The sequence below is a fragment of the Lissotriton helveticus genome, chromosome 4_1 (assembly GCF_964261635.1).
Source record: "Lissotriton helveticus chromosome 4_1, aLisHel1.1, whole genome shotgun sequence".
In the NCBI taxonomy this organism is placed as follows: domain Eukaryota; kingdom Metazoa; phylum Chordata; class Amphibia; order Caudata; family Salamandridae; genus Lissotriton; species Lissotriton helveticus.
In genome coordinates, this window is record NC_136063.1 from 6606470 (window position 1) to 6631204 (window position 24735).

At 44.8% G+C, this 24735-nt stretch overlaps 1 protein-coding gene across 1 annotated transcript in view; it reads left to right on the forward strand.

Annotated features, from left to right (window-relative positions):
- Nucleotides 1–24735, forward strand: part of LOC144828277 (pepsin A-like) — a 340571-nt gene that overhangs the window by 124357 nt on the left and 191479 nt on the right. The window contains exons 4-5 of the mRNA XM_078686356.1: nt 5178–5296; nt 18252–18448. Of these exons, the coding sequence (XP_078542482.1) occupies nt 5178–5296; nt 18252–18448 (316 nt within the window). The remainder of the gene's footprint in view (nt 1–5177; nt 5297–18251; nt 18449–24735) is intronic.

Here is a 24735-nt window from a genome sequence, read left to right on the forward strand (position 1 = left end):
GGGCCCGGCCGGCCCCGACATCGGGGCACCAACCTCCCCCCAGGAGGCAGAGTGACCACTTGGCAAATCAATGGGAGAAGGAATCGTCAACGGCTCCCCTCCGCCAGGTGTCGATCACCCCCGGCCGCCCTGGGCGCTGGCTCCACCCCCCTGCTGGGTGTCTGGACTCCCTCATCCCGGACCTCCCGGCCACCAGGCGCGAGGGTCCGGACATCAAAGGGGACCAGACCTATAACTGGGGCAGTGCCAGACCAGGAAGGCAGTTGTATCCTGGAGTCGAGAGACCCGAGAAGAACTCATCCGTGACTGGCCTGCTGGCGCTGCCGCGGCCCTCTGCCTCGTAAACCCATCTTGGCCTGCTGGCGCTGCCGCGGCCCTCTGCCTCGTAAAACCATCGTCTTGGCCTGCTGGCGCTGCCGCGGCCCTCTGCCTAGTGAAACCATCTTGGCCTGCTGGCGCTGCCGCGGCCCTCTGCCTCGTGAAACCATCTTGGCCTGCTGGCGCTGCCGCGGCCCTCTGCCTCGTGAAACCATCGACTTGGCCTGCTGGCGCTGCCGCGGCCCTCTGCCTTGTGAGACTACCATCTTGGCCTGCTGGCGCTGCCGCGGCCCTCTGCCTCGTGAAACCATCGACTTGGCCTGCTGGCGCTGCCGCGGCCCTCTGCCTTGTGAGACTACCATCTTGGCCTGCTGGCGCTGCCGCGGCCCTCTGCCTCGTGAAACCATCGACTTGGCCTGCTGGCGCTGCCGCGGCCCTCTGCCTTGTGAGACTACCATCTTGGCCTGCTGGCGCTGCCGCGGCCCGATCCACAGACCCTCCAGCTCGAGGATTGTGAGCTCGCCCCTTACCACTACCTGTACCGATCCGGTACCAAGACTGTCCCGCTACCCCTTTTCCCTACAGAGACTAGAAGTGAGAGGACCCCCGGGTCCGAGATATCCTGTATCGCTGATATCCTTGCCTTAAGAACCTTATATAAAGCATTGAACTCGACTTGGTGTGGTGCCTGTTTGTGGGGAGGGAGGTAACTTGTCTGTACGATCACCGGAGACGGTCCCCCTCGGGGATCTCTCCCTCAGTATCCGGCCGACCCTCAGGGTCCCCGTCTAACATATACCCAAACTGTGCGCCCCTGCTGTTACTAGACCACAATATGATACTAATTTATTGCCCAACAGGGAACGTGCTCAACTCACGAGCACCTGGCTACCCCAAACGAAGCGTGGACCTCACGAGTCCGTAAGGTAATTTGCGCTCCCTTGAATGCGCCCCGCACAGCCCCGCCCGTAGTAGCACCTCTATTTGTAAAAAATCCCGCTTTAATTTTTAGGTAGATGACCCACAACTCCTTCCCTCACCATCACGAACAGGGTCGCTACTCCCGCCTACCCAGGGTAAGTCTATACCGCCCGCCCCCCTGGTCACATCACACAGGACGCCCGCTGCATGTGTTAGCCACGTAGAACAGCTTCGAACAAAATGCTCGCAGAAATGATGTTCTTTATTCATTTATTGATTTTAATGACAAAATGAGTTGCTCACAAGTCACCACCACGTCGGTTTATTTTAAACAAACCCACCACGAGTGCATCACAGTTTTAGGCACGAACAAACCGAATCCGAGTACAGTATTTATGTTACCATATGTGATCCTAGAATAATCAGGTCTAATGAACACTCTTCATGCAAAAAATTGTTTGAATTCTAAAACAGTTTTTTCTTTCGCCTTTTTTCCTCCTTGTATTTCTCTACAGGCGCTAAACAATTGCAAAATAATTTATATTGACAGGCAAATACTTTAAATTTGTCAGTCCTGATGATGGTCCCAATTAACTGAGCACTAGGGATCGAAACGTCGACTATGTAGATTGCCTTCACAACCTAAACCATTGTGTTAAATCTCGTTGTGTTTTGGCAGTTGGTTGGCATACCTTGAATGTATCACTGATTTGAAAAGTGGCCAACATTTGCTCTTTCTTTTGCCTGTTCACTTCTATTTTCTTTAATTCTTCAGTTTCTTGTGTTCTCTTTTTTGTGGTACAGGATTGTGCCTTGTTATCCTTTTCACAAGAGTTACATTGTTGAAAAATAAAACGTCCTGTCCGGCTGGACAGTGACAAAATATAGTCTCCAATTATGGCCTATATTTCATCGTTTGTGTTGTATATAAAATGCTAAGGACCCCTGTTCTTGAATAATGCTACAGTATACTAAGGCAGAGAACCAAGATATACTGCCCTACACCTGTGTACGTATATAAGGGTTTTATGAGGTTGCGACAAAAGCAAAGACCCTGGTTACACAGGACAAGTGATCTACTCTTAATGATGTCATCTGCCTCGTGGGGATGATCATCACTAATGTGTTGTCTCTCTGCCACCCATGGCAGGCTCCTGCACAGCTCTTCCTAGTGTTATCTGTTCCAAGAGCTTGCTCCTACAGGCAGGCCTCAACATGCATCCAAGCATTCCTGCTTCAGGGAATGTTTATAAACAGGCGCCAGCGGTGAAGGCACGTCAACCAGACAGGTGACGACTTAGCTCTATATGTGGATGTAGGTGTCTTCACCCCTCAAACCAGGGTGTGCCACCCTACAACTGAAATTAATGGTGTACATTTTCTACACTAACTTTTCACTGTTGAGGGAGGTCGCTGCCTCTGAAAGGCTGTTATTCATCGGAGTAGTAAAGTCGGACTTTTGTCTCAGTTTAACTTAAGTTTTAGTCTCAGTTATACTTAAGACCAAAACTTAAGTTAAACTGAGATAAAAGTCTAACTTTACTACTCATAAATGTCTTTTGTGAATACCGAAAATCATAAAGTTAGATTTTTGTCTCACTTTACCTTAGTGAATCGGGCGCTAAGATTTTACACTGTATTTAAATCACAAAAGTGATGTAAATCGACACAAAACCTTTTTTAACCAATACAGCCTGTGTCGTATTTTTTGTACGCATTGTCCTCGCACAAAGGCAGCAAAGAGATTGTGCAAACATTGCTTGAGATGGATGGATTGGCGTTAACCTTTTTTAATCAAGGCGGAGCCGGAGCCGTGTCCATTCGGCAGGTCCTGTGGATTTGGCCAAGGATCGATTCCAGGTTTCCAAGAAAGGGTGAAGATGATGAAAGTGTAGACACATTTAAAGAGCGCACAGATGCTCCTGGGAGCGTTCCGGTGCTAGTCGAGCAGCAAGAAGAAAACTACAGAGTGAATAGCCAGGTTTTAAGCTTTTTTTATAAGTAAGTTTCAAACTTTCCTGCCTCAGATGCAGAGGGAGAGGGTTTCATACAGAGGGGCTGGAGAAGGGATTGAGCGCCCACCTGTCCTTGTCCTACTTTCTACTGACACTCTAGCTAAGGCCAAATGCGAGAATCGGCGATTCCTGGAAGGTATACTGGGGGCCAGGTAACCTGGACCAGTGTTGAACAGGGTAAAAAAATCAACCACAATGTTTTGAACCAAATTCTCTTCTTTACTGGAAGCCAGTGCAAGGAAGAAAGATGCATGGAACTCCTTGTTCTCCATGGCAAATTCAACAAGGATTGGTCAAGCCAGGAGTTACAGCTTTCCACACAGTGTGTACAAGCAGATGCAGCAGGGATCCCGATGCAATGAACAGCCAGCACCAAAAACACTTGTGAAGTTACCAAGTCAAACTGTGAGAGCACAGGAGACTCAAGGGAGATGGGATATTCATAGGAGATTCACAGGAGATTCATAGGACATTTACATGAGATTCACAGAAGATTCACAGGAGATTAACAGGAGATTAACAGGAGATTCATATGAGATTCATAGGACTTTACATGAGATCCATAGGAGATTCATAGGAGATTCTTAGGAATTCACAGGAGATTCACAGGAGGTTCACAGAAGGATCACAGGAGATTCACAGGAGGTTCACAGCAGATTCTTATGAGATTCACAGTAGGTTCACAGGAGGTTCACAGGAGGTTCACAGGAGATTCACAGGAGGTTCACAGTAGGTTCACAGGAGATTCACAGGAGATTCACAGTAGGTTCACAGGAGGTTCACAGGAGATTCACAGGAGGTTCACAGGAGATTCACAGTAGGTTCACAGGAGGTTCACAGGAGATTAACAGGAGATTAACAGGAGATTCATATGAGATTCATAGGACTTTACATGAGATCCATAGGAGATTCATAGGAGATTCTTAGGACTTCACAGGAGATTCACAGGAGGTTCACAGGAGGATCACAGGAGATTCACAGGAGGTTCACAGGAGATTCTTAGGAGATTCACAGTAGGTTCACAGGAGGTTCACAGGAGATTCTTAGGAGATTCACAGTAGGTTCACAGGAGGTTCACAGGAGGTTCACAGGAGATTCACAGGAGATTCACAGCAGGTTCACAGGAGGTTCACAGGAGATTCACAGGAGATTCACATGAGATTCACAGGAGATTCACAGGAGGTTCACAGGAGATTCACAGGAGGTTCACAGGAGATTCACAGTAGGTTCACAGGAGGTTCACAGGAGATTCACATGAGATTCACAGTAGGTTCACAGGAGGTTCACAGGAGATTCACAGGAGATTCACAGTAGGTTCACAGGAGGTTCACAGGAGATTCACAGGAGATTCACTTGAGATTCACAGGAGATTCACATGAGATTCATAGGACTTTACATGAGATCCATAGGAGGTTCACAGGAGATTCTTAGGAGATTCACAGGAGATTCAAAGGAGGTTCACAGGAGATTCATGGGAGATTCTTAGGAGATTTACAGGAGGTTCATAGGTGAAACCTGGAGTGTATGCAGGAGCAGGCTGGGATGTACACAGTTCACGGAGGAGTTTATGTACATGTTTGATGAGGATGAGATCACAAGTGCATGACTGGAGTTTAGGTACATGCACCAGAAGGCTGGGATGTACAAAGTACATTCCTGAAGTGTACGTACTGCACTTGCAGGGGCAGATGGGATGAACAGAGATCAGGCCAGTGGATTGTGCAGACACAGGAGTAGGCTGAGTTACACAAACAATGGACTGCAGTTTACGTGCACATAGAGGTAGAGTGGAATGTGTCACTATGCACATAATGTTCACAGTTCTAGAGTGCTCAGTCTTAGCCTTTGACTGACATTCCTGAACTAGATACAGTTGTTTAACTTTCTGTGTCACGAATGACCCTCAGTTCTCTTCTTTGGCAGCAAACCACCGCAGGTTCAACCCCCAGGTCTCCTCCACCTTCCAGCCAACAGACATCAGCATCTCCATTGCCTACGGCGCAGGAAGCATGACTGGAGTTTTGGGCTACGACACTGTGCAGGTGAGGGAGGGAGGCATTCATGGAGGGGGCAATGAATAGACCATTAATTGTGCCTGTCTGTTCCATCTGAACTCTTCAAACTGACAACATGTCAAACATTCTCTAGACTTTATCACCATTACAGAGATCATCTACTAACATTCCTCTCACGTTAGAGATTACTTTATCCTAGAGTACCCTAAAACCACACTTGCCCCCATATATGCTATATTCAGAGTTATGATATGTGAGAATCATATAATGCTCCTCCTAAGAATTCTAGGGCATGACAATTTACTAGGGAAAATGTGCATATGGTTACCCCTGGAGCACAGTATATATAATACCCCTGGGGCATTATAAAGAGAGTACTTTAATACAGCTGTCTCATGGAATGCACACTACTTAAATTCATAGAAAGAACAATGGTGTTGAAATAACATAACTCCTTGTTATATATTACTATGTTTATTGTGCTATGTCCAATGCATTGTAAGAAAAGAAAGAACAATGTTGCTCTTCATAAAAATTTCTATGCAACTGTGACAAAATGACTAATGGTTGAGTTAATAATTATAATGATATTAGTCACTCTGCCACTCCTGGTACTATTAATAGGTGTCATTATTCTTGTTCTTACCCTTGATTTTATTCACATTCTTGTTTGTATTCTTATTCTCATTCACATTTTTGTATTCCTATTCTTATTATTATTCTAACTCATATTGTTTTGAAATTCTTATTTTTACTCTTATTCTTGTTCATGTTCTTGTTCTTATTCATATTCTTATTCTAGTTCACATTCATGTACTCTCATTCTTACACTTGTTCATATTCTTGTTTGTGCTATTAATCTTATTCCTCTTCTTGTTCATATTCTTGTTCGAATGAATATTCTTATTCTAGTTCACTTCCTTGTATTCTTATTCTTACTCTTACTCTCGTTCTTACTCTTATTTGTATTCTTATTCTTATTCATATTCTTAATCTTATTCTCATTCTTATTCTTCTTTATATTCTTATTCTTACTCTTATTCCCATGTGTGCTCTTATTCTGACTCTTACTTTCATTCATATTCTTATTTGTATTCTTATTCTTACTCTTATTCTCATTCATATTCTTATTTGTATCCTTACTCTTAATCTCGTTCACATTCTGGTTTGTATTCTTATTCTTATTCTTATTCTCGTTCATATTTTGGTTTGTATTCTTACTCTTATTATCATTCATATTGTTATTCTTACTCTTACTCTTGTTTATATTCATGTTTGTATTTCTATTCTTACACTTATTCTTGTTCATATTCTTGTGTGTTTTCCATTCTTGTTTGTATTCTTATTCCTACTCTTATTCTTGTTTATATAATCTTACTCTTATTCTCATTCACTTTCTCATTTGTATTCTTATTCTTACTCTTATTCTCGTTCATATTTTTGCTCATATTCTTATTCTTACTTGTATTCATATTCTTGTTTGTATTGGTATTTTTACACTTACTCTTATTCATATGCTTATTTGTGTTCTGTGGGGGTGCAGTAAACCATTACCTACAGCTGCGTGTGGCCGGGCTTGGCTCCGCTGAGCGCTGTTGGCCGGGCTTGGCTCCGCCATTCTTCTTTTCCTCGAGGTGGGTGCTCCCGGCCGGGCTTGGCTCCGCCGGGGGGTTCCTGAACAACTACAACCCCCAGCAGCCCCATCGCGGCAAGGACGCCGCCGCCCTCACATCCAGGAAGCGCCGGACGGTGCATAAAGGAGAGCACGCCTCGGAGTCTAACGGGGGGTGCAGTAAACCATTACCTACAGCTGCGTTTGGCCGGGCTTGGCTCCGCTGAGCGCTGTTGGCCGGGCTTGGCTCCGCCATTCTTCTTTTCCTCGAGGTGGGTGCTCCCGGCCGGGCTTGGCTCCGCCGGGGGGTTCCTGAACAACTACAACCCCCAGCAGCCCCATCGCGGCAAGGACGCCGCCGCCCTCACATCCAGGAAGCGCCGGACGGCGCATAAAGGAGAGCACGCCTCGGAGTCTAACGGGGGGTGCAGTAAACCATTACCTACAGCTGCGTGTGGCCGGGCTTGGCTCCGCTGAGCGCTGTTGGCCGGGCTTGGCTCCGCCATTCTTCTTTTCCTCGAGGTGGGTGCTCCCGGCCGGGCTTGGCTCCGCCGGGGGGTTCCTGAACAACTACAACCCCCAGCAGCCCCATCGCGGCAAGGACGCCGCCGCCCTCACATCCAGGAAGCGCCGGACGGCGCATAAAGGAGAGCACGCCTCGGAGTCTAACGGGGGGTGCAGTAAACCATTACCTACAGCTGCGTGTGGCCGGGCTTGGCTCCACTGAGCGCTGTTGGCCGGGCTTGGCTCCGCCATTCTTCTTTTCCTCGAGGTGGGTGCTCCCGGCTGGGCTTGGCTCCGCCGGGGGGTTCCTGAACAACTACAACCCCCAGCAGCCCCATCGCGGCAAGGACGCCGCCGCCCTCACATCCAGGAAGCGCCGGACGGCGCATAAAGGAGAGCACGCCTCGGAGTCTAACGGGGGGTGCAGTAAACCATTACCTACAGCTGCGTGTGGCCGGGCTTGGCTCCGCTGAGCGCTGTTGGCCGGGCTTGGCTCCGCCATTCTTCTTTTCCTCGAGGTGGGTGCTCCCGGCCGGGCTTGGTTCCGCCGGGGGGTTCCTGAACAACTACAACCCCCAGCAGCCCCATCGCGGCAAGGACGCCGCTGCCCTCACATCCAGGAAGCGCCGGACGGCGCATAAAGGAGAGCACGCCTCGGAGTCTAACGGGGGGTGCAGTAAACCATTACCTACAGCTGCGTGTGGCCGGGCTTGGCTCCGCTGAGCGCTGTTGGCCGGGCTTGGCTCCGCCATTCTTCTTTTCCTCGAGGTGGGTGCTCCCGGCCGGGCTTGGCTCCGCCGGGGGGTTCCTGAACAACTACAACCCCCAGCAGCCCCATCGCGGCAAGGACGCCGCCGCCCTCACATCCAGGAAGCGCCGGACGGCGCATAAAGAGGAACACGCCTTATCGTCCCGCGGGACGCGCGCGGGCGGGCGCCGGGCTAAGCCCGGGCAAAGGGCGGGCCCTCTGTGGCCCTCAGGGGACTGAAGGAGACTGGACTGGGCCTGGACCCTTATATTTCCCCTCTGGATCACTTTCGCGCCTGGAGCGTGTAAGAAATTTGATTAACTTTATATTTGTGTTTTATAGTTTGTTTTAGTATTGAGTGCTTAGATTGACGGGTATCTGTCTGCAAGTATTAGTTCCTTTTATATTCACAATGTCAAAACCCAAAAATGATAAGGTGCCGGCGGGCCCTGCTACTCTTGATAATTTTCTGGTTAGGAAAGTAAGTCAGATAAATATCAACAGACGTGCATCATTGGGGAAAAGCACTGTGGTAGGGGAAATGTCATTGGAAAATTCCCCTATCAGTTTATCACAAGGATGTGCGATTAACTCGACTGATGTCATTTCCATTGACCCTCCAGTATCCATCTTAGTTAACGTGGAGGCTCGATCTGACCCTCAGGTGCTGTCATGTCCTGATACTAGCCCTGATACTATTGTGTTACATGAGCCCCAACCAGAAACTAGGGCCATAAGAACTTGTAGAACACTGTCTCAAAAGGTAACTGGGAAGCAAGATAAGTCCAAAAAGAAAAAGGATGGTAAGGCTATTTCTAGCCCTGTAATACCTACCCCTTTTGTTTTTACGGGCACTAACAATGATGGTAATGATAATGGTGTAAGCATAACTCCTGATCTTTTTGCTTCACTTATAAAAAAACTGGAAGCCTCTTTAACAACTAAAATGGAGGAGCTTATCAAACCATTAACGAGTAAGATAGATAACCTAGCAAAGGAAGTAACAAGGCTGGGTGGTCTGTTATCAGCAAAGAATGGTGTTACATCTAGTGGAAGTGTACAATCTGGGAGTAATGGCAGAGAACCTGCCGATATTAATGATATACGTAATAAGGCAAGGGGGAATGCTGCTGGTGCAGTGGTTTCTGGTTCTGAAACCCCTATTCGCCCAGACATCCCTGTGGCAGCGGCCCCTTTGATACCATCTACAAAGCAAACAAATAGTAGAGCGCCCAGACCCCGAGGTACAATCGATATCTTAATTTACCTCCAGATTGTGCTCCGTTTGTGGCTGTATTAACTAATGTGCCCCCTTGTGGGACACATCCAGCATCTCCTTTTGATGAATCCCAATCCTCTCTGAAAAATAAGACTGTATCTTGGCTTAACAAAAATTGTGGGTTCCCTGTGTCATATTCGGAACAAATTATGACAGTAAGACGTGTAAATTGGGTAGGGCCATCTAAAAAGACTGGGGTAGGGGACTGTATAGTCGTAAATTTTAAACACCCCCAGCACGTGGCAACTATTCTTTTGAGAGCTTCTGCATTGGTATATAACACGAATAGTATTTGTGTACGTCCCTTGGGTTATTTTTATGCGCATCTCTGTAAACCTACATCACAACAGAACTTAACCAGGCGGGGGCTTGAACCTTATACTCCTGTGCAGGAGTCTCAGTTCTTTTATAATGTTACTGATCCCTGTGGGTCTGGTGGGCCCATTAGAACTCATAATAGGAGTTCAAGTAACGGCCACTATCATCATGGGTCGAATGTAAATACACAGAATAGATTTGAAATGTTATCCGGTCTTGAGCAGTGTGACTGACTGGGGGCACCTGCGGCTCAGATTACTAGGGCTTCAGGTGTAACCACAAATTCTTTGAACCCGGTGGGCAGATCCTCAGGAATCCTTGCTGTCTCCTGGAATATTGCTGGTCTTGCGGCCAAAATGTCTGATGTAAATTGGGTTATTTACATCAAGCAGTTTTCTATTATTTGTCTCCAGGAGACCTGGGAGTTGGGCTGTGATCTGTTTTTAGAAGGGTATAGGGCCTTCTTTGTGCCGGCCCTGCCTTCTGTGCGGGGAAGGCCCAAGGGGGGTCTTGTAGTCTTTGTCTCCATACTGATACTATGTGTAGTACGGAGATTGGAAGCTCAGCATGCAGGGGTCATGGGACTAATTCTATCTGGTGGTAATGTTCTTGTGGGACTAGTGAATTTTTACAACGCTGCTCTTGATAGTGCAGGTCCGAAACATATCCATGTTCTTAATTCCTTTGTCTCTAATTTTATGGAAAAAGTGGGCCATAACCTCATGATTTGGGGGGATTTTAATCTGCATCCATGTGTTGATCCATTGCACAAATGTTTACCAGAAATGATCTGTGCGCGCGCAGATTGTCTGCATATGGAACACACCTTAGAGGGGGAAATGTGTAATGACTTAATGAATGACCTTGACCTCTCTCTGGCTATGTCTCTAAAAGATCCTTCATACTGTTTTGATATCCCTACTTTTAAGGGACATGGTAGGGGCACCTTCATTGACCATATTCTCGTCTCGAGGACTATGCAAACTTTTGTAGATTCTTTTTGTATCCTGCCCAGTGAATTTAGTGACCATAATCCTGTCACAATCTGTTTGAACTGTCCATGGGGGAAAAGTGGTCCCAAAAATACTGTTCAAGGAAGTTTGGGCACAACAGATGGGAGGAGGCGGTTAAAATGGTCAATTGACTCAGCGGATGCACTCTATAAAAACATCTCTGAAGGGTGTGCAGAGGACATTGAAACTTGTTTGATAACCCGGGGGACATAGTTAAGGGTGATGTTGCTGCAATTAAGAGTGCTTTTTACCTGAACCGTAATGCTGTAAGAGATGAAGTTGAGCTCTTGAAACCTAATGTTAGAATGTACATCATGCTGAGTACCTGTAATTCAATGGAACTGTATCTAACATGCTCCTTCACTACTCATGAACATTTTTTGCTGACCCGTTTCAGGTTTAACATCTTTCATCAGCTTTTAATTAGACCCAAGTGGGACATTTTTAAGAAACCAGCAGCTCCCTGTGGCTGCGACGGGAAGTCTCCACAGGATATGCTGCATTTTATATTTTTATGTACGTTTTATGAATATCCCCGTAAGCGGTTTCTGGTTACCCTTTTAAAGAAATTAAATTTTAACCAAATTAGACCCGCCCTTGTGTACTTACAGTTGCTGCATCCTGATAGTGTCCTTCAGGTGTTAGAATTTTTAAAAATGACCATGAGACTAAGAAATTGTCTGGATGAGTAAATGTGCATTAACTGCAGTTTATGGCACTATCGCACTTTATTTTGTATATTTGGTATATTCTGTATTGGACATTACTTGCACTTTTTATTCTGATTCTGTCTATGCACTCGTTTTTAAGATATATTTGAGTGTATGTAATTTAAGATTGACTTTGTGACTACTGTGATGTTTTTACTATGTTTTATCTATTGTGTACTTTTATGGATTGCAATATATCCGAAATAAAGTCAATTTGAATTGAATTGAATCATATTCTTTTTCATATTCTTGTGCGTATTCTTATTATTACTTTTATTCTCATTGGGGCGGATTCACAGAACTAATCTGAGACAAAATCCTAAATTACTGCTTTTGGTATTCACAGAAGGCATTTAGTAGTAGTAAAGTTAGTATTTTGTCTTAAATTAGTGTTTTGTCTTAAGTTAGGATTTTGTCCTAAATTAGGATTTTGTCTTAAATTAGTATTTTGTCTTAAATTAGAATTTTGTCTTAAATTAGGATCCTGTCTTAAATTAGCATTTTGTCTTAAATTAGTATTTTGTCTTAAATTAGGATTTTGTCCTAAATTAGGATTTTGTCCTAAATTAGGATTTTGTCCTAAATTAGTATTTTGTCTTAAGTTAGATTTTGTCTTAAATTAGTATTTTGTCTTAAGTTAGGATTTTGTCTTTAATTAGGATTTTGTCATAAGACCAAAACTTAAGACAACATCCTAACTTAAGACAAAATCCTAACTTAAGACAAAATACTAATTTAAGACAAAATTCTAATGTAAGACAAAATCCTAACCTAATACAAAATACTAATTTATGACAAAATACTGACTTTAAGACAAAATACTAACTTTACTAGTACTAAATGCCTTCTGTGAATACCAAAAGTAGTAAGTTTAGGATTTTGTCTCAGATTAGTTCTGTGAATCGGCCCCATTGACATTATTGTTTTTATTCTTATGCTTCGTATTGCTCTTATTCTTGTTCACATTCTTGTTTGTATATTCATTCATATTCTCATTTTGCGATTCTTACTCTAAGTTTTGTTCATATTCTTGTTTGTATTCATATTCCTACTCTTCTTCTCCTTCACATTCTTGATTGTGTTCCTATTCTTACTTTTATTTTCATTCCCATTCTTGTCTGTATTCCTATTCTTATTCTTACCCTTATTCTTACTCATATTCTTGTTTGAATTCTTATTCTTACTTTTATTATTTATCATAATTTTGTTCATATTCTTATTCTTATTCTTGTTCATATTCTTGGTTTGTATTCTAATTCCTATTCGTATTCTCATTGACATTCTTGCATGTATTCTTATTCTTATTCTTACGCTTATTGTTGTTCACATTGTTCTTATTCTTATTCGTATTCTCATTGACATTCTTACTCTTCTTCTTACTCTTATTGTTGTTCACATTCTTGTTTATATTCTTATTCATGTTCTTACTTTTATTTTCATTCATATTCTTGTAGTGTTATTCTTACTCTTAGTATTGTTCATATTCTTCTTTGTATTCATATTCTTACTCTTATTCTCCTTCAAATTCTTGTTTATGTTCCTATTCTTTTTCTTATTCTTATTCACATTCGTATTTGTGTTCCTATGTTTACTCTTATTTCCATTCACATTGTTGTCTGTATTCCTATTCTTATTTGTAGCCTTATTCTCACTCATCTTCTTATATGTATTCTTATTCTTACTCTTATTATTGATCATATTTTTGTTCATATTCTTATTCTTATTCTTGTTCATATTCTTGGTTTGTATTCTAATTCCTATTCGTATTCTCATTGACATTCTTGCATGTATTCTTATTCTTATTCTTACTCTTATTGTTGTTCACATTGTTGTTTATATTCTTACTTTTATTTTCATTCATATTCTTGTATTGTTATTCTAACTCTCTTTCTTGTTCATATTCTTGGTTTGTATTCTTATTCCTATTCGTATTCTCATTGACATTCTTACTTGTATTCTTATTCTTATTGTTACTCCTATTGTTGTTCACATTCTTGTTTATATTCTTATTCATATTCTTACTTTTATTTTAATTCATATTCTTGTATTGTTATTCTAATTCTCAGTCTTGTTCTTATTTGTATTCTTATTCTCACCCTTATTCTCACTCATATTCTTGTTTGTAGTTATATTCCTACTCTTGGTCTCATTCATATTATTGTTTAAATTCTTAATCTTCTGATTTGTCACTGAGCAATCTCTTGGTACTGGTATTGTGTTTGGGTCCTGTGATTCAGGAAAACATCCAGGCAGGGTACTGAAGGTTCTGTTGAGTTGATCCTTTGGACAGTGATCCAATTTGTCAGGCAGGCAGTGGTTGAAAGGACCAAGTGCCAGATGTGTTGATGTGCTGGTCACAAAAAGTGGCTGAAAATTGTGCACCAACATTTTGAGACCAGTGTCCGATTTTGTGAACTGACCCATGTGCATGTACGTCTATTTGCAAAATTATCATTTGCAGGGTGTTGCAGATTAACTGGCTTCATGAATATTAATTAGGAAGGTTTATATTTGTGATCTTCAGTGAGTGGCAAACTGCTCTGTTATGGTGAGCTGCAAGGAGCAGCAGCCCACCATCCCTGTGTCTGCCATTCCACATGGAAAACATGTTTTTAAGCTGTCTTAGTCCCTCAAAGGAACTGATGCTGCTTTCTAGTATAAATGGTTCACATTTGTAACACCCTTGACCAATGGCTACTCCCCCTGAGGTTATCATCATTATTCTCAAAGGGAATGGGAGCCCCTTCCCCTCTGCAAATATATTGCCACCTCCTTGGAGGAGCATTTGTACGATGGTTTTCCACTGGAATTACAGTTGCAAACTATTGATACATTGCCTAGCACATCACAATTTAGAAAGAAAACCCATTGTACATTCCTTTCCTATTGCCATTCAGTATGGGTTGCAAGATCCATATTATGTGTGGGAAACACTTTTCCAATATTTAAAATGTGTTTTCTAAATCAACAAAAAGAAATGATGTGATTTCAACTGAGTGATTTTGAGAATGACGTGTTGTGCGATCGCAAATTCTTTTAGTACACCTGTCCCCTACTTGTTGTGGGAGACGGCCCTGGTGATGCCCACTTTGACTTTGATTTACTAATTGTTTTGCTATATATTGATGTTTGCCTTAAGACAGATATCAGGAACATATTTGTGCTCCAGTTGGTTTAAATTAGAGGTGGATGTAACTCGCAAAATTCTATGTAAGGCAATTTATCTGAATTACCTAAGAATTCTGCAAGGTTACACAGAATTATGCGAGAGGAGTATTTCTGCATTTAGTGCAATTTCTTAGGGGAAAAACCCTAGTTTTGAAAACAGACACATGAATTTTGTGTTAAGAAATGGCACTAAATGTAACAATGTGAATAGCGAGCAAGAGGATGTAATGTAAGGTGCACTTATTCAGAGCAACTGTCACCCAAAGGGTATCCTGGTGCTTTAGATTCCAAGAGAGCGGGAGCGAAAGAAAAGGCAGAGCTAATCTCTAGGGAACAAGCTGGTTTTCAGTTCCTTCCTGAATCCGGACAAGGTGTTCAACTGTCTGAGCCCCAGGGGAAGAGCGTTCCAAAGTCTGGAGGCAATAAAGGTAAAGGATCTGCCTCCTGGACGCACTTTCTGAACATGAGGGACCCACAAAAGGTTTGCGGAGGAAGAACGTAAGGATCTAACTAGCGCATACCAAGCAAATTTCCTCTGAAGTACCCTAGGCCCAATTTTATGTACTGCCCTGAAGGCAATGCATGATGCCTTAAATTGTATCCTTTGTACAACTGGCAACCAATGAAGGTCCCTAAGGGCTAAAGAAGATGATGCATCCCAAGGTCGATTTAATGCAAGTTTTGCTGCCATAGTCTGCACTCTATGTAGCTTCTTGAGCAGAGAATCTGGAGCGCCCAAGAGCAAAGCATTGCAGTAATCAATTCTGCTTAGCACAATGCTCTGGACCATTTGTAGTCTAGGGGCGACTGGCAAGAAAGGCAGGATATTGCGCAATGCTCGAAGTAGAGCCATACAGGAGCAAAACCGTTTTATTCACCTGGGAGTCTAGCTGGAGATGGGAAACATCCTTTACAACGCAACTTTTACCACGCAGTGCTTTTACATCGCAACTTTTACAACGCAAACCATTACAACGCATTGGGCTGGGGGGAGCTCTAGGATAGGGAATAGATTTAATTTACTATCCAACACCTTCCCTACTATCCACGGGGACTGGAGTTGGAATAGTAAATTAAACTATTCACTATCCAGCACCCCAAAGCGCTATGCGTTGGAATGGTATGTGTTGTAAAATCTGCGATGTAAAAGCATGCGATGTAAAAGCATGCGTTGTAATGCCATACATCCGCTGGAGATTACTATCCATCATGAACCCCAGGTTGCGCACCATTTTAGTTGGCAGTAAAGAATTATTAGCCGAGTCAGCCCAGAAATCTGTAGGAAGAGGACGCTGAATACGGCCAGTCATACAGCACAGAACTTCCATTTTATCCTCATTAAATTGTAAAGAATTCCGCTTTAACCAGCCTACCGTTTGGAGTAAACAGTCATGAAACTTTTCTAAGGACACTGCATTGTTGCCCTCAAAAGAGAAGACAAGCTGAGTGTCATGTGCGTAATTGATGACATTAATTCCAAACGATTTTATCAGAGCAATAAGGGGACGAAGGTATAAAGTAAACAAAATCGGGCTAATAGCTGAGCCCTGAGGGACCCCTTGTTCAACTTTGCTATATTCCGAGCAGAAAGGAGGCAAAGATACTGCCTGCTGCATATCCGAAAGATAAGAATGGATCCAATCTCGGGCCTTGCCCGCAATACCGAATTCCTCCAGCCTCCTGATCAGGATCAGGTGATTAACTGTATCGAACATGGCCGACATGTCAAGCAAATTGGACCCCAGCAACTGATTATCTTTAACAAACTTAGAGAGGGATTTAGTTACTACCCTTTCTAGAATCTTTATTGGATAGGGTAAAAAGCAGATGGGTCTGTAGTTAGCTGGATTATGAGGATCCAATGATGACTTCTTTAGTAAAAGGGAAACCACGGCCATTTTCTAGCAGTCTGGGACTACAGCTGTAACTAAAGATTGACAACAAATCTCGTATAAAAGTGGGAAAAGTTCGCTTCCAAACAGCTTCCAGAACTTATGAGGAAGCGGATCCCTAGGGGAACCAGAGAAAACCCTGGCAGCTATTACACTGAAGTACTCATAAGATGGCATCGGGAAATTATCCAAGGATGACATGTGTTCTGTATTAATAATCTCACTGCTTGATACAGTCACATTATCAATCTGTTTGTGCCCATCCTCTTCGTCAGCGGGTTTCAATCCCATTAAGATGTTACTGATTTTATCCTGGAAAAAACTTGCCAGGTTATCACATAATTCTTGTGAATTCGGGATGATGGCTTTAGCACAGTCCGGGTTGGATAAGCCTCTAACTAGATTAAAAAGGGTTTGAGATTTATTCAGGGCAAGAAGAAGAATCTCCTCAAGGTATTTAGCCTTGGTTTTGACTATTAGTGCTTTTTAGGGATGGAACAGATTTTTAAAAGCTTCCTTATCTGCCTCAGAATAGTTCTTCCTCCACTTCCTTTTAGTCTCAGCTCCTCATTATACCATGGGGCAGATGGTTTTTTACCGGTTTTAACTTTCCTCAGCGGAGCAAGCTGATCAATCGAATTGCGAATCTGATCATACAGATTCAGATAATTCTCCTCCACCGAGTCATGAATAGCAAACTTCTCAATAACAAGCTGGGGAAGGCGCTCTAGACTAAGTAACCTTGACCACTCTCTACTGATTTGGGCGACTGAGGAACTGCCGACTACTTGACTTGATTGACTATTTCCAGTGAAAAGAGGACCAAGGAGTGGTCAGTCCAACATTGAGGAAGTACGTTTTGAACAACTGTTTCCTTTGCATCAGCAAAGACAAGGTCAAGTACATGTCCCTTCAGATGAGTAGCATGTGATACCAGTTGATGGAGGTTGACACTCGCACAAGCTTAGCAAAGCTCTTTCACGGCAGTGTCAAGAATGCCATTCTCCCAGAGATTAAAATTTCCGAGGATCAATGGCAGTCCCACGCGCTTGTTAAATGTGCTCTTGTGGGACATTCCGCCCAATTTACCCCTGATTTTTAGTGATATTTTCATAGTCCACAATTCACACACACACATCCAAAATGGACGCAAGGATACATCTTGCACTAAGAAATAGCGGTAAATGCAGCAGAACATGAATAGCAAGTGCGAGCAGCAGGTCATACACAGTAAATGTACTTTTGAAGTAGGATTATTTCCTCCAAATTGCTTTTAATTACACAAGCAGGAGTAAACTGGCGTAATTGCAATATTATCAGTTAAGAGTAGTGTGGAAGTACTGAAATTATTCCAAATATTCTGTTATAGTTGAATTTCCGCCCAGGCCTACTTCAAATGTGAGGTATATGGAGAGGCACCCATCTCCTGCATCCATGGTATTTTTTGGGTCAGCTGCCATCTCCTGCCGCTTGGGTATTTGTTGTGTCAGTTGGTATCTCTTGGGTATTTTTTGTGTCAGGTGCTATCTCCTGCCGCTTGGGCTTTTCTTGGGTCAGCTGCCATCTCCTGTCTTTCGGGTTTTTCTTGGGTCAGCCGCCATCTCCTGGCTCCCCGGTATTTTTTGGGTCAGCTGCCATCTCTTGTCTTTCAGGTATTTCTTGGGACAGCTGCCATCTCCTGACTCCTTGTTGTTCTTTTAAATGTTGGTCTCATGTTTCCTCCTTTTTTTCTTACTAGGTTGGGAGCCTGGTGGATTCTCACCAGTCCTTCGCCATGAGCAACACCGAGGCTGCCTTGTTCGCCTTCTCTCACTTCGATGGAATCCTGGGCCTGGCTTATCCCAGCCTCTCAGTGGCCAAAACCAGTCCTGTTTTTGACAACATGTGGAGCCAGGGCTTGCTGTCTCAGGACCTCTTCTCTGTCTACTTGAGCCGGTGAGTCAGAAGTCAACTTTACTGCGGTTGTTTACGTAATTGTCTATTGATGATGTAGCACTGAATATCATTTCCACTAAACTAAACTGCAAGACCTGTTGTTGAAAGAGCGCTACGCTGTTGTTCTTTATTACAGGCTACTACCACACTTCACATTTAGGACATGCATCCGTAATGTCACAAGTCAGACTATGGAGAGATAGCTGAATGCAGCAAGAAATCTACTCACCTCAGATGTCTGTTTTCTAGAAAAGCTTTTAGGCATAGCGTTTGTGGATCGGAGATATATATACCAATAAGTATTACAATAGCACTCTCGCAGCTGCACAAGTAAGAGCCGACACTCCAGAAGGATGTTTCAACATCAAATTATTCCGGTCGACTTGTTTCAACCTGTCCGTTCTTTGTCAAAGCCAACATTACAATAGTGAAAACGCCCTACTTCCTTTAAACAGGCTTCACCAACATGACTAAACAGAGTAAACAGGCTCATGGAATCTAAGCCAGTTACATTGTCTGAAAGTAAAGATAGACTGGTAAATGTTACTTAAGCAAAATATGGTCATGCAAATCAAATATGAACAAATGTGTCTGCAAATAAATTAATGCATATACTAATAGTTAGACCTGGCACCTTGGCGTGGGTCTCCCTTCCACTTTTTGTTACTGTGCCTCATGTGTTTTGCTTGTGTTAGCTGCTCAGAGCACTGTGCCACTGCCAATCAATGCCACAGTGCAAGTGCTCCCTGTATAAAGTGTATACATTGATTGGATTCCATGATTTGCTTATTTGGTTTACTGTCAGTCCCCAGTAAAGTGCACCAGGAGTGCCCAGGGCTTGTAAATCCAAATGCTGCTAGTGGGCCTGCAACGCTGGTTGTGCCACCCACAGAAGCAGCCTTGTAAAAATGTCTGCCATTGCAGAGCCTGCATGCAGTCTGGTACTGTCATGCTGACTGGGAAAGTGCACCCAGTCCCTAAACCTTCAATTTTCTTCATATTAGTCACCCCTATGTTAGGCCCAAGGGCAGGGTGCATTGTAAGTATAAGGTAGGACAAGCCCTGATGTGTGTGGCATGTCCTAATATTGAATTACAGCCATTTTCGTTTTTCACTATTGTTAGGCTACCTGTTCTCATAGGCCAGAATGGCCTGTTAGAATTGTTACATTCTATGATACTAACAGACTCAGGGAACATGGTAGAAATTCGAGTTTAGAATGCCTGAACTCAGAATAATAAAATACATCTTTTAGTAAAGTTTATTTTAATATTCTGTGTTTGCAAATACCACTTTTAGAAAGTAGGTATTTGCTTGCCTAACCATTTCAGCCCGCCTCAGCTAGGATGTGTATCTGCTGTCTGGGTTCTGTGAGTGACATGGCTGGGGAATTCCCGAGGGCAGGGCTAGGTAGCCTTGTGATGAATAGAGAGATTTACATCCAGATGGGTGGGAAGAGTGCCCCTGGGACAGGAACCCGTTTGACTAGAGAGATAAAAGGGTTCAGGGAAGGCACCCCTTTAACTAGAGAGAGAGTAAGAGGGTTTCAGGGAGAGGAACCCCTCTTACTATAGACGCAAAGGGGTTCAGGGAGAGCAAACCTTTTAGCTAGAGAGATAGGTTGCACATGCCCTGCCAGGGGAAGAAGGCGGTATGTAAATGCAATTTAAACAGCCAGGTGGTGGGCACCCCTGGGCAAGAGCGACAGGAAGAACCTTCTAATGAAAGATACCGTCAGACCATGGTCAAGCCACCTGCTGGCACAGCACCCAGAGTCTGCACTGTACTCAGGGAATGATCCTTTAACCACAGATTTCTTTATCCTAAAGATTTGCAGCTGTTTCAAAATGTTTTACTGATAGCTACTGTCAGTCACGCAATAGAACATTATGCTTGAAGTAAGGTTCTGATTGGAGACCAGTTGTGATATCCTTATCCAGGCTGAGAGGCAAGCAGTGACATCCACACAGTGTAACATTAGCTGCATTTAGAACAATATCACATTTTATCCGCCAGCTTGGATTACTTTCCCTTATCACCAAGGCTAGTTTGAAACAACAAGAGTCCCATAAACTGCCCTTTAATCAGTATTCACAAGTCATGGCGGAGCGTCTTACAACCGCTTTACTTCACTGACTTGAACCCTGCGTCTCCTCTCCAAGGTCTCAGCTCTGGAGGCTGCAGGTTGAAGATCTACTGCACAGTGAGCATCTCACACATGCCTCGCTTCACTGCCATTTATCCCTGAGCCACTCAGGGTCTCAGCTCTAGAGGCTGCAAGGTGAACCTCTCTTCCAGGCTGAAAGTCTGAAACATGACTAAGTTCATTGCCCTTGAACCCTGCGTCTCTCCAAGGTCTCAGCTCTGGAGGCTGCAGGTTGAAGATCTACTGCACAGTGAGCATCTCACACATGCCTTGCTTCACTGCCATTTATCCCTGAACCTCTCTTCCAGGCTGAAAGTCTGACACACGCCTAATTTCACTGGCCTTGAAACCTGCACTGCTCCAAGGTCTCAGCTCTGACGCCTGCAGGGAGAACCTCTCCTCCAGAGTGAGCGCCTCACACATGCCTCAATTCACTGCCCTTTAACCCTGCTTGCTCCAAGGTCCCAGCTCTGAAGGCTGCAGGGAGAATGTCTCCTCCAGAGTGAAAGTCTGATACATGCTTCATTTAACTGTCCTTGATCCTTGTGGCACTCCAAGTTCTCAGCTCTGGAGGCTGCAGGTAGAAGCTCTCCTCCAAAGTGAGTGTCTCACACATGCATCAATGTACTGCCCTTGAGCCCTGCCCCCACTCCCAGTTCTCAACTCTGGAGTCCGCAGGTTGAAACTCTCATCCAGAGTGAGTGTCTCACAAATGCCTCACTTCACTGCCTTTTAGCACTCTTCCGCTACCAGTTCTAAGGTCTGGAGTCTACAGAAGAAAGTCTCCTCCAGAGGGAGTGTCTCACACATGCCTCACTTCACTGCCCTTGAGCTCTGCTTCGCTCAAAGTTCTTAGGTTTGGAGGCTGCAGTAGAAGGTCTCCTCCAGAGTGACCCTGTCATCTGCTCTCTAAAGGAGGGTTGGTTGAGCTGACAGTACTGCTGCTCTCTCAGAGGCCCTTGATTGAACTCACACTGCAGTCCCAACCTCTGGGGTCAGTGGCAAGAGTCTTTGAACCATTGGTTATTTTAAGTTTAGATCTGTTGGCATATGTTTGAAAAAGCCCACTGTCTGAGGACGGATCCCAACTGGAGCTAATAGAGTTTGGGCATTTGTGCCACTCTGTATCCTCTTGTCCACCTCTTACCCCAAAGCTGGGACTAGTGGCTGCTAACCGCGGAGCCGCACTTCAGATAAACCAGAACCTGGTTCAGGATCCCAATACTCCCAACATCATTAATGTCTACTCATCGGGTCCGTGACGAATGCAGGTTTCCTGCTTGTTTCTGGTTCAGTGAAGACCTGGCCTTGGCAGGTAGAACTGAACTGTTCCCAAGAGGCACAGGGTCATCACTGATTTGCATATACCTGGTTCTGAACTGAGGTGGCAGAGCGGGCTAAAGAACGATGATGGACTCAATCCAGATCTGTGACTGGGGTGAGTGTCTGAAAAGTTTCAGCGCTCTGTCCATCATCTTGTTGTGTTTGCTTTGTTTGCGCTAAGTTGGCAGGGTATGAATGAAGTGGAATTTATACGTGCGCAACTTAGCCCAATGGGTCAAGGCGAGGGTCCCTTGCTCACTTTGCCCCTAGATTCAATCTAGCCTGCCTGATGAAGGGTGTTACCTCAGCCTGGGCAAAACGTTTCAAAACGTTGCAAGCCTAGTGTAGCATAGGGCAGTGGTCATTTTTTGCTTGCTCGCGGTCCTCAATGTCAAGTTGGCAACCGCGAGCAAGCAAAATGACATCCCGGCAAGACGTTTTCCTTGTTCGCGATCAGCAACATCAAGTTGCCGATCACGAGCGTGGAAAATAAACCTCCCGGCAAGCTTCTCAACGCGGGGAGGTCAGGTTTCTTATTGCGAGTGGTTGCGTATGCGGACGAGAAACTACCAGTCCGCGTTGAGAAAGCTGCTGCTCGAGTAGAAATCTACTCGAGCGGCAGAAAACGACTGCTTGCAGTGTGCAAGATGCAGTTTGCACTGATTGCACAGTGCGGACAAGCATCCGGCACAGTGCAATCAGTAGTGATCTTTGCGTAACTACGCATAGCGCTACTTCGCAAAACTATGCCCAGGGTTAGTGTTACCCAGAAACCGGTCCCAGGATGCTTGTTTCCGGTTCAGTGAAGACCTGGCTTGGCATTTCGGGCTGGACTGTTCTCTTGAGGCACAGGGTCAACACTGATTTGCATATAGCAGCCTCAGAACTGAGGTGGCAAAGTGAGCTCAAGAACGATGATGGATTCAACACAGACCTGTGACTGGGGGTGAGTGCTTGAAATGTTTCAGCGTCCGTCAATTACCTCCTTGTGTTTGCTTTGTCTCGTTGGACCATGCAGGAGGTCCACGTGACAGGAGGTCCACGTGACAGGAGGTCCACTTGACAGGAGGTCCACTTGACAGGAGGTCCACTTGACAGGAGGTCCAAGTCACAGGAGTCCCACGTCACAGGAGTTCCACATCACAGGAGGTCCACGTTACAGGAGGTCCAAGTAACTGGAGGTCCATGTCACAGGAACTACACGTCACATGAGGTCCAAGTTACAGGAGGTCCAAGTTACAGGAGGTCCAAGTCACAGGAGTTCCAAGTCACAGGAGGTCCATGTCACAGGAGGTCAGCTTCACAGGAGGTCCATGTCATAGGAGGTCCACGAAATACGAGATCCAGGTTACAGGAGGTCCAGGTAACAGGAGGTCCAAGTCACAGGATTTCCAAGTCACAGGAGTTCCAAGTCACAGGAGGTCCAAGTCATAGGAGTTCCAAGTCACAGGAAGTCCACGTCCCAGGTGGTCCATGCCATAGGAGGTCCACATCATAGGAGGGCTGGGTCACAGGAGGTAACATCATAGGAGGTCCAAGTCACAGGAGGTAACATCATAGGAGGTCAACCTCACAGGAGGTAATATCATAGGAGGTCCAAGTCACAGGAGGTCCAGGTCACAGGAGGTCCACATCACAGGAGGTCCATGTCATACAAGGTACACGTCACACGAGGTACACGTCACAGGAGGTCCACATCACAGGAGGTCCATGTCATACAAGGTACACATCACACGAGGTACACGTCACAGGAGGTCCACATCACAGGAGGTCCATGTCACAGGAGGTCCAGGTCACAGGAGGTCCACATCACAGGAGGTCCATGTCATACAAGGTACACGTCACACGAGGTACACGTCACAGGAGGTCCACATCACAGGAGGTCCATGTCACAGGACGTCCAAGTCACAGGAGGCCCATGTCACAGGAGGTCCACGTCATAGCAGGCCCACGTCCCATGAAATCCACGTCATAGGATGTCCACATCATAAGAGGTCCACATCATAGGAGGTCCACGTGACAGGAGGTCCATGTCACAGGAGGTCCATGTCATACAAGGTACACGTCACACGAGGTACACGTCACAGGAGGTCCACATCATAGGAGGTACAAGTCACTGGAGGCCTACGTCATAGGATGCGGGTCACAGGAGGCCCATTCCATAGAATGTCTACATCACATGAGGTCCATGTCACAGGAGATCTACTTCACAGGAGGCCCACGTCACAGGAGGCCAACCCATAGGAGCTCCATGTTACAGGAGATGACAATAGGCGACTTGTGGTTCAGGAATCCTTGTACATATAAAATGGATGGGCAGAGTGACCCACATGGACCTCCCGTACATAATTGTTTCCCTTCCTCGTAATCTGTCACCGAAGCATGGTTCAAGAGGCTCTTTCAGCTTACCATCAGATAACTATTAATCCTTCTTTCAGCCACATGTGGGCCGCTCTTGCATCTTTTGAGTCATTGCAGGGCACTTTACTACCCTTCAACCATCGACTCCTAGATTCTTCCTCCTTCATGTGCAAACACAGGATCAGACTATCATCCTCTACCTTCCATTTTGTTTGGATTCTCCTTTAACAACCAGAGTAGTTTGCTTCTGAATTTAATTTCTTCAACCATGCCTTGTTTTAGTCAATGCTAGATGTAGGGATGACTGTACAAATTTCGTGCAAATGCACATAGCAAGGTACTGGGCAACGAACACAGCATGAGGGCCCGGGGGTAGGAGACAAGGTGGAGGTCAGAGAGTCGCGAGCAGGTGAAGTCCTCTTGGTGGTGAGCTAGGGGGGAAGACCAGGGGATTGTG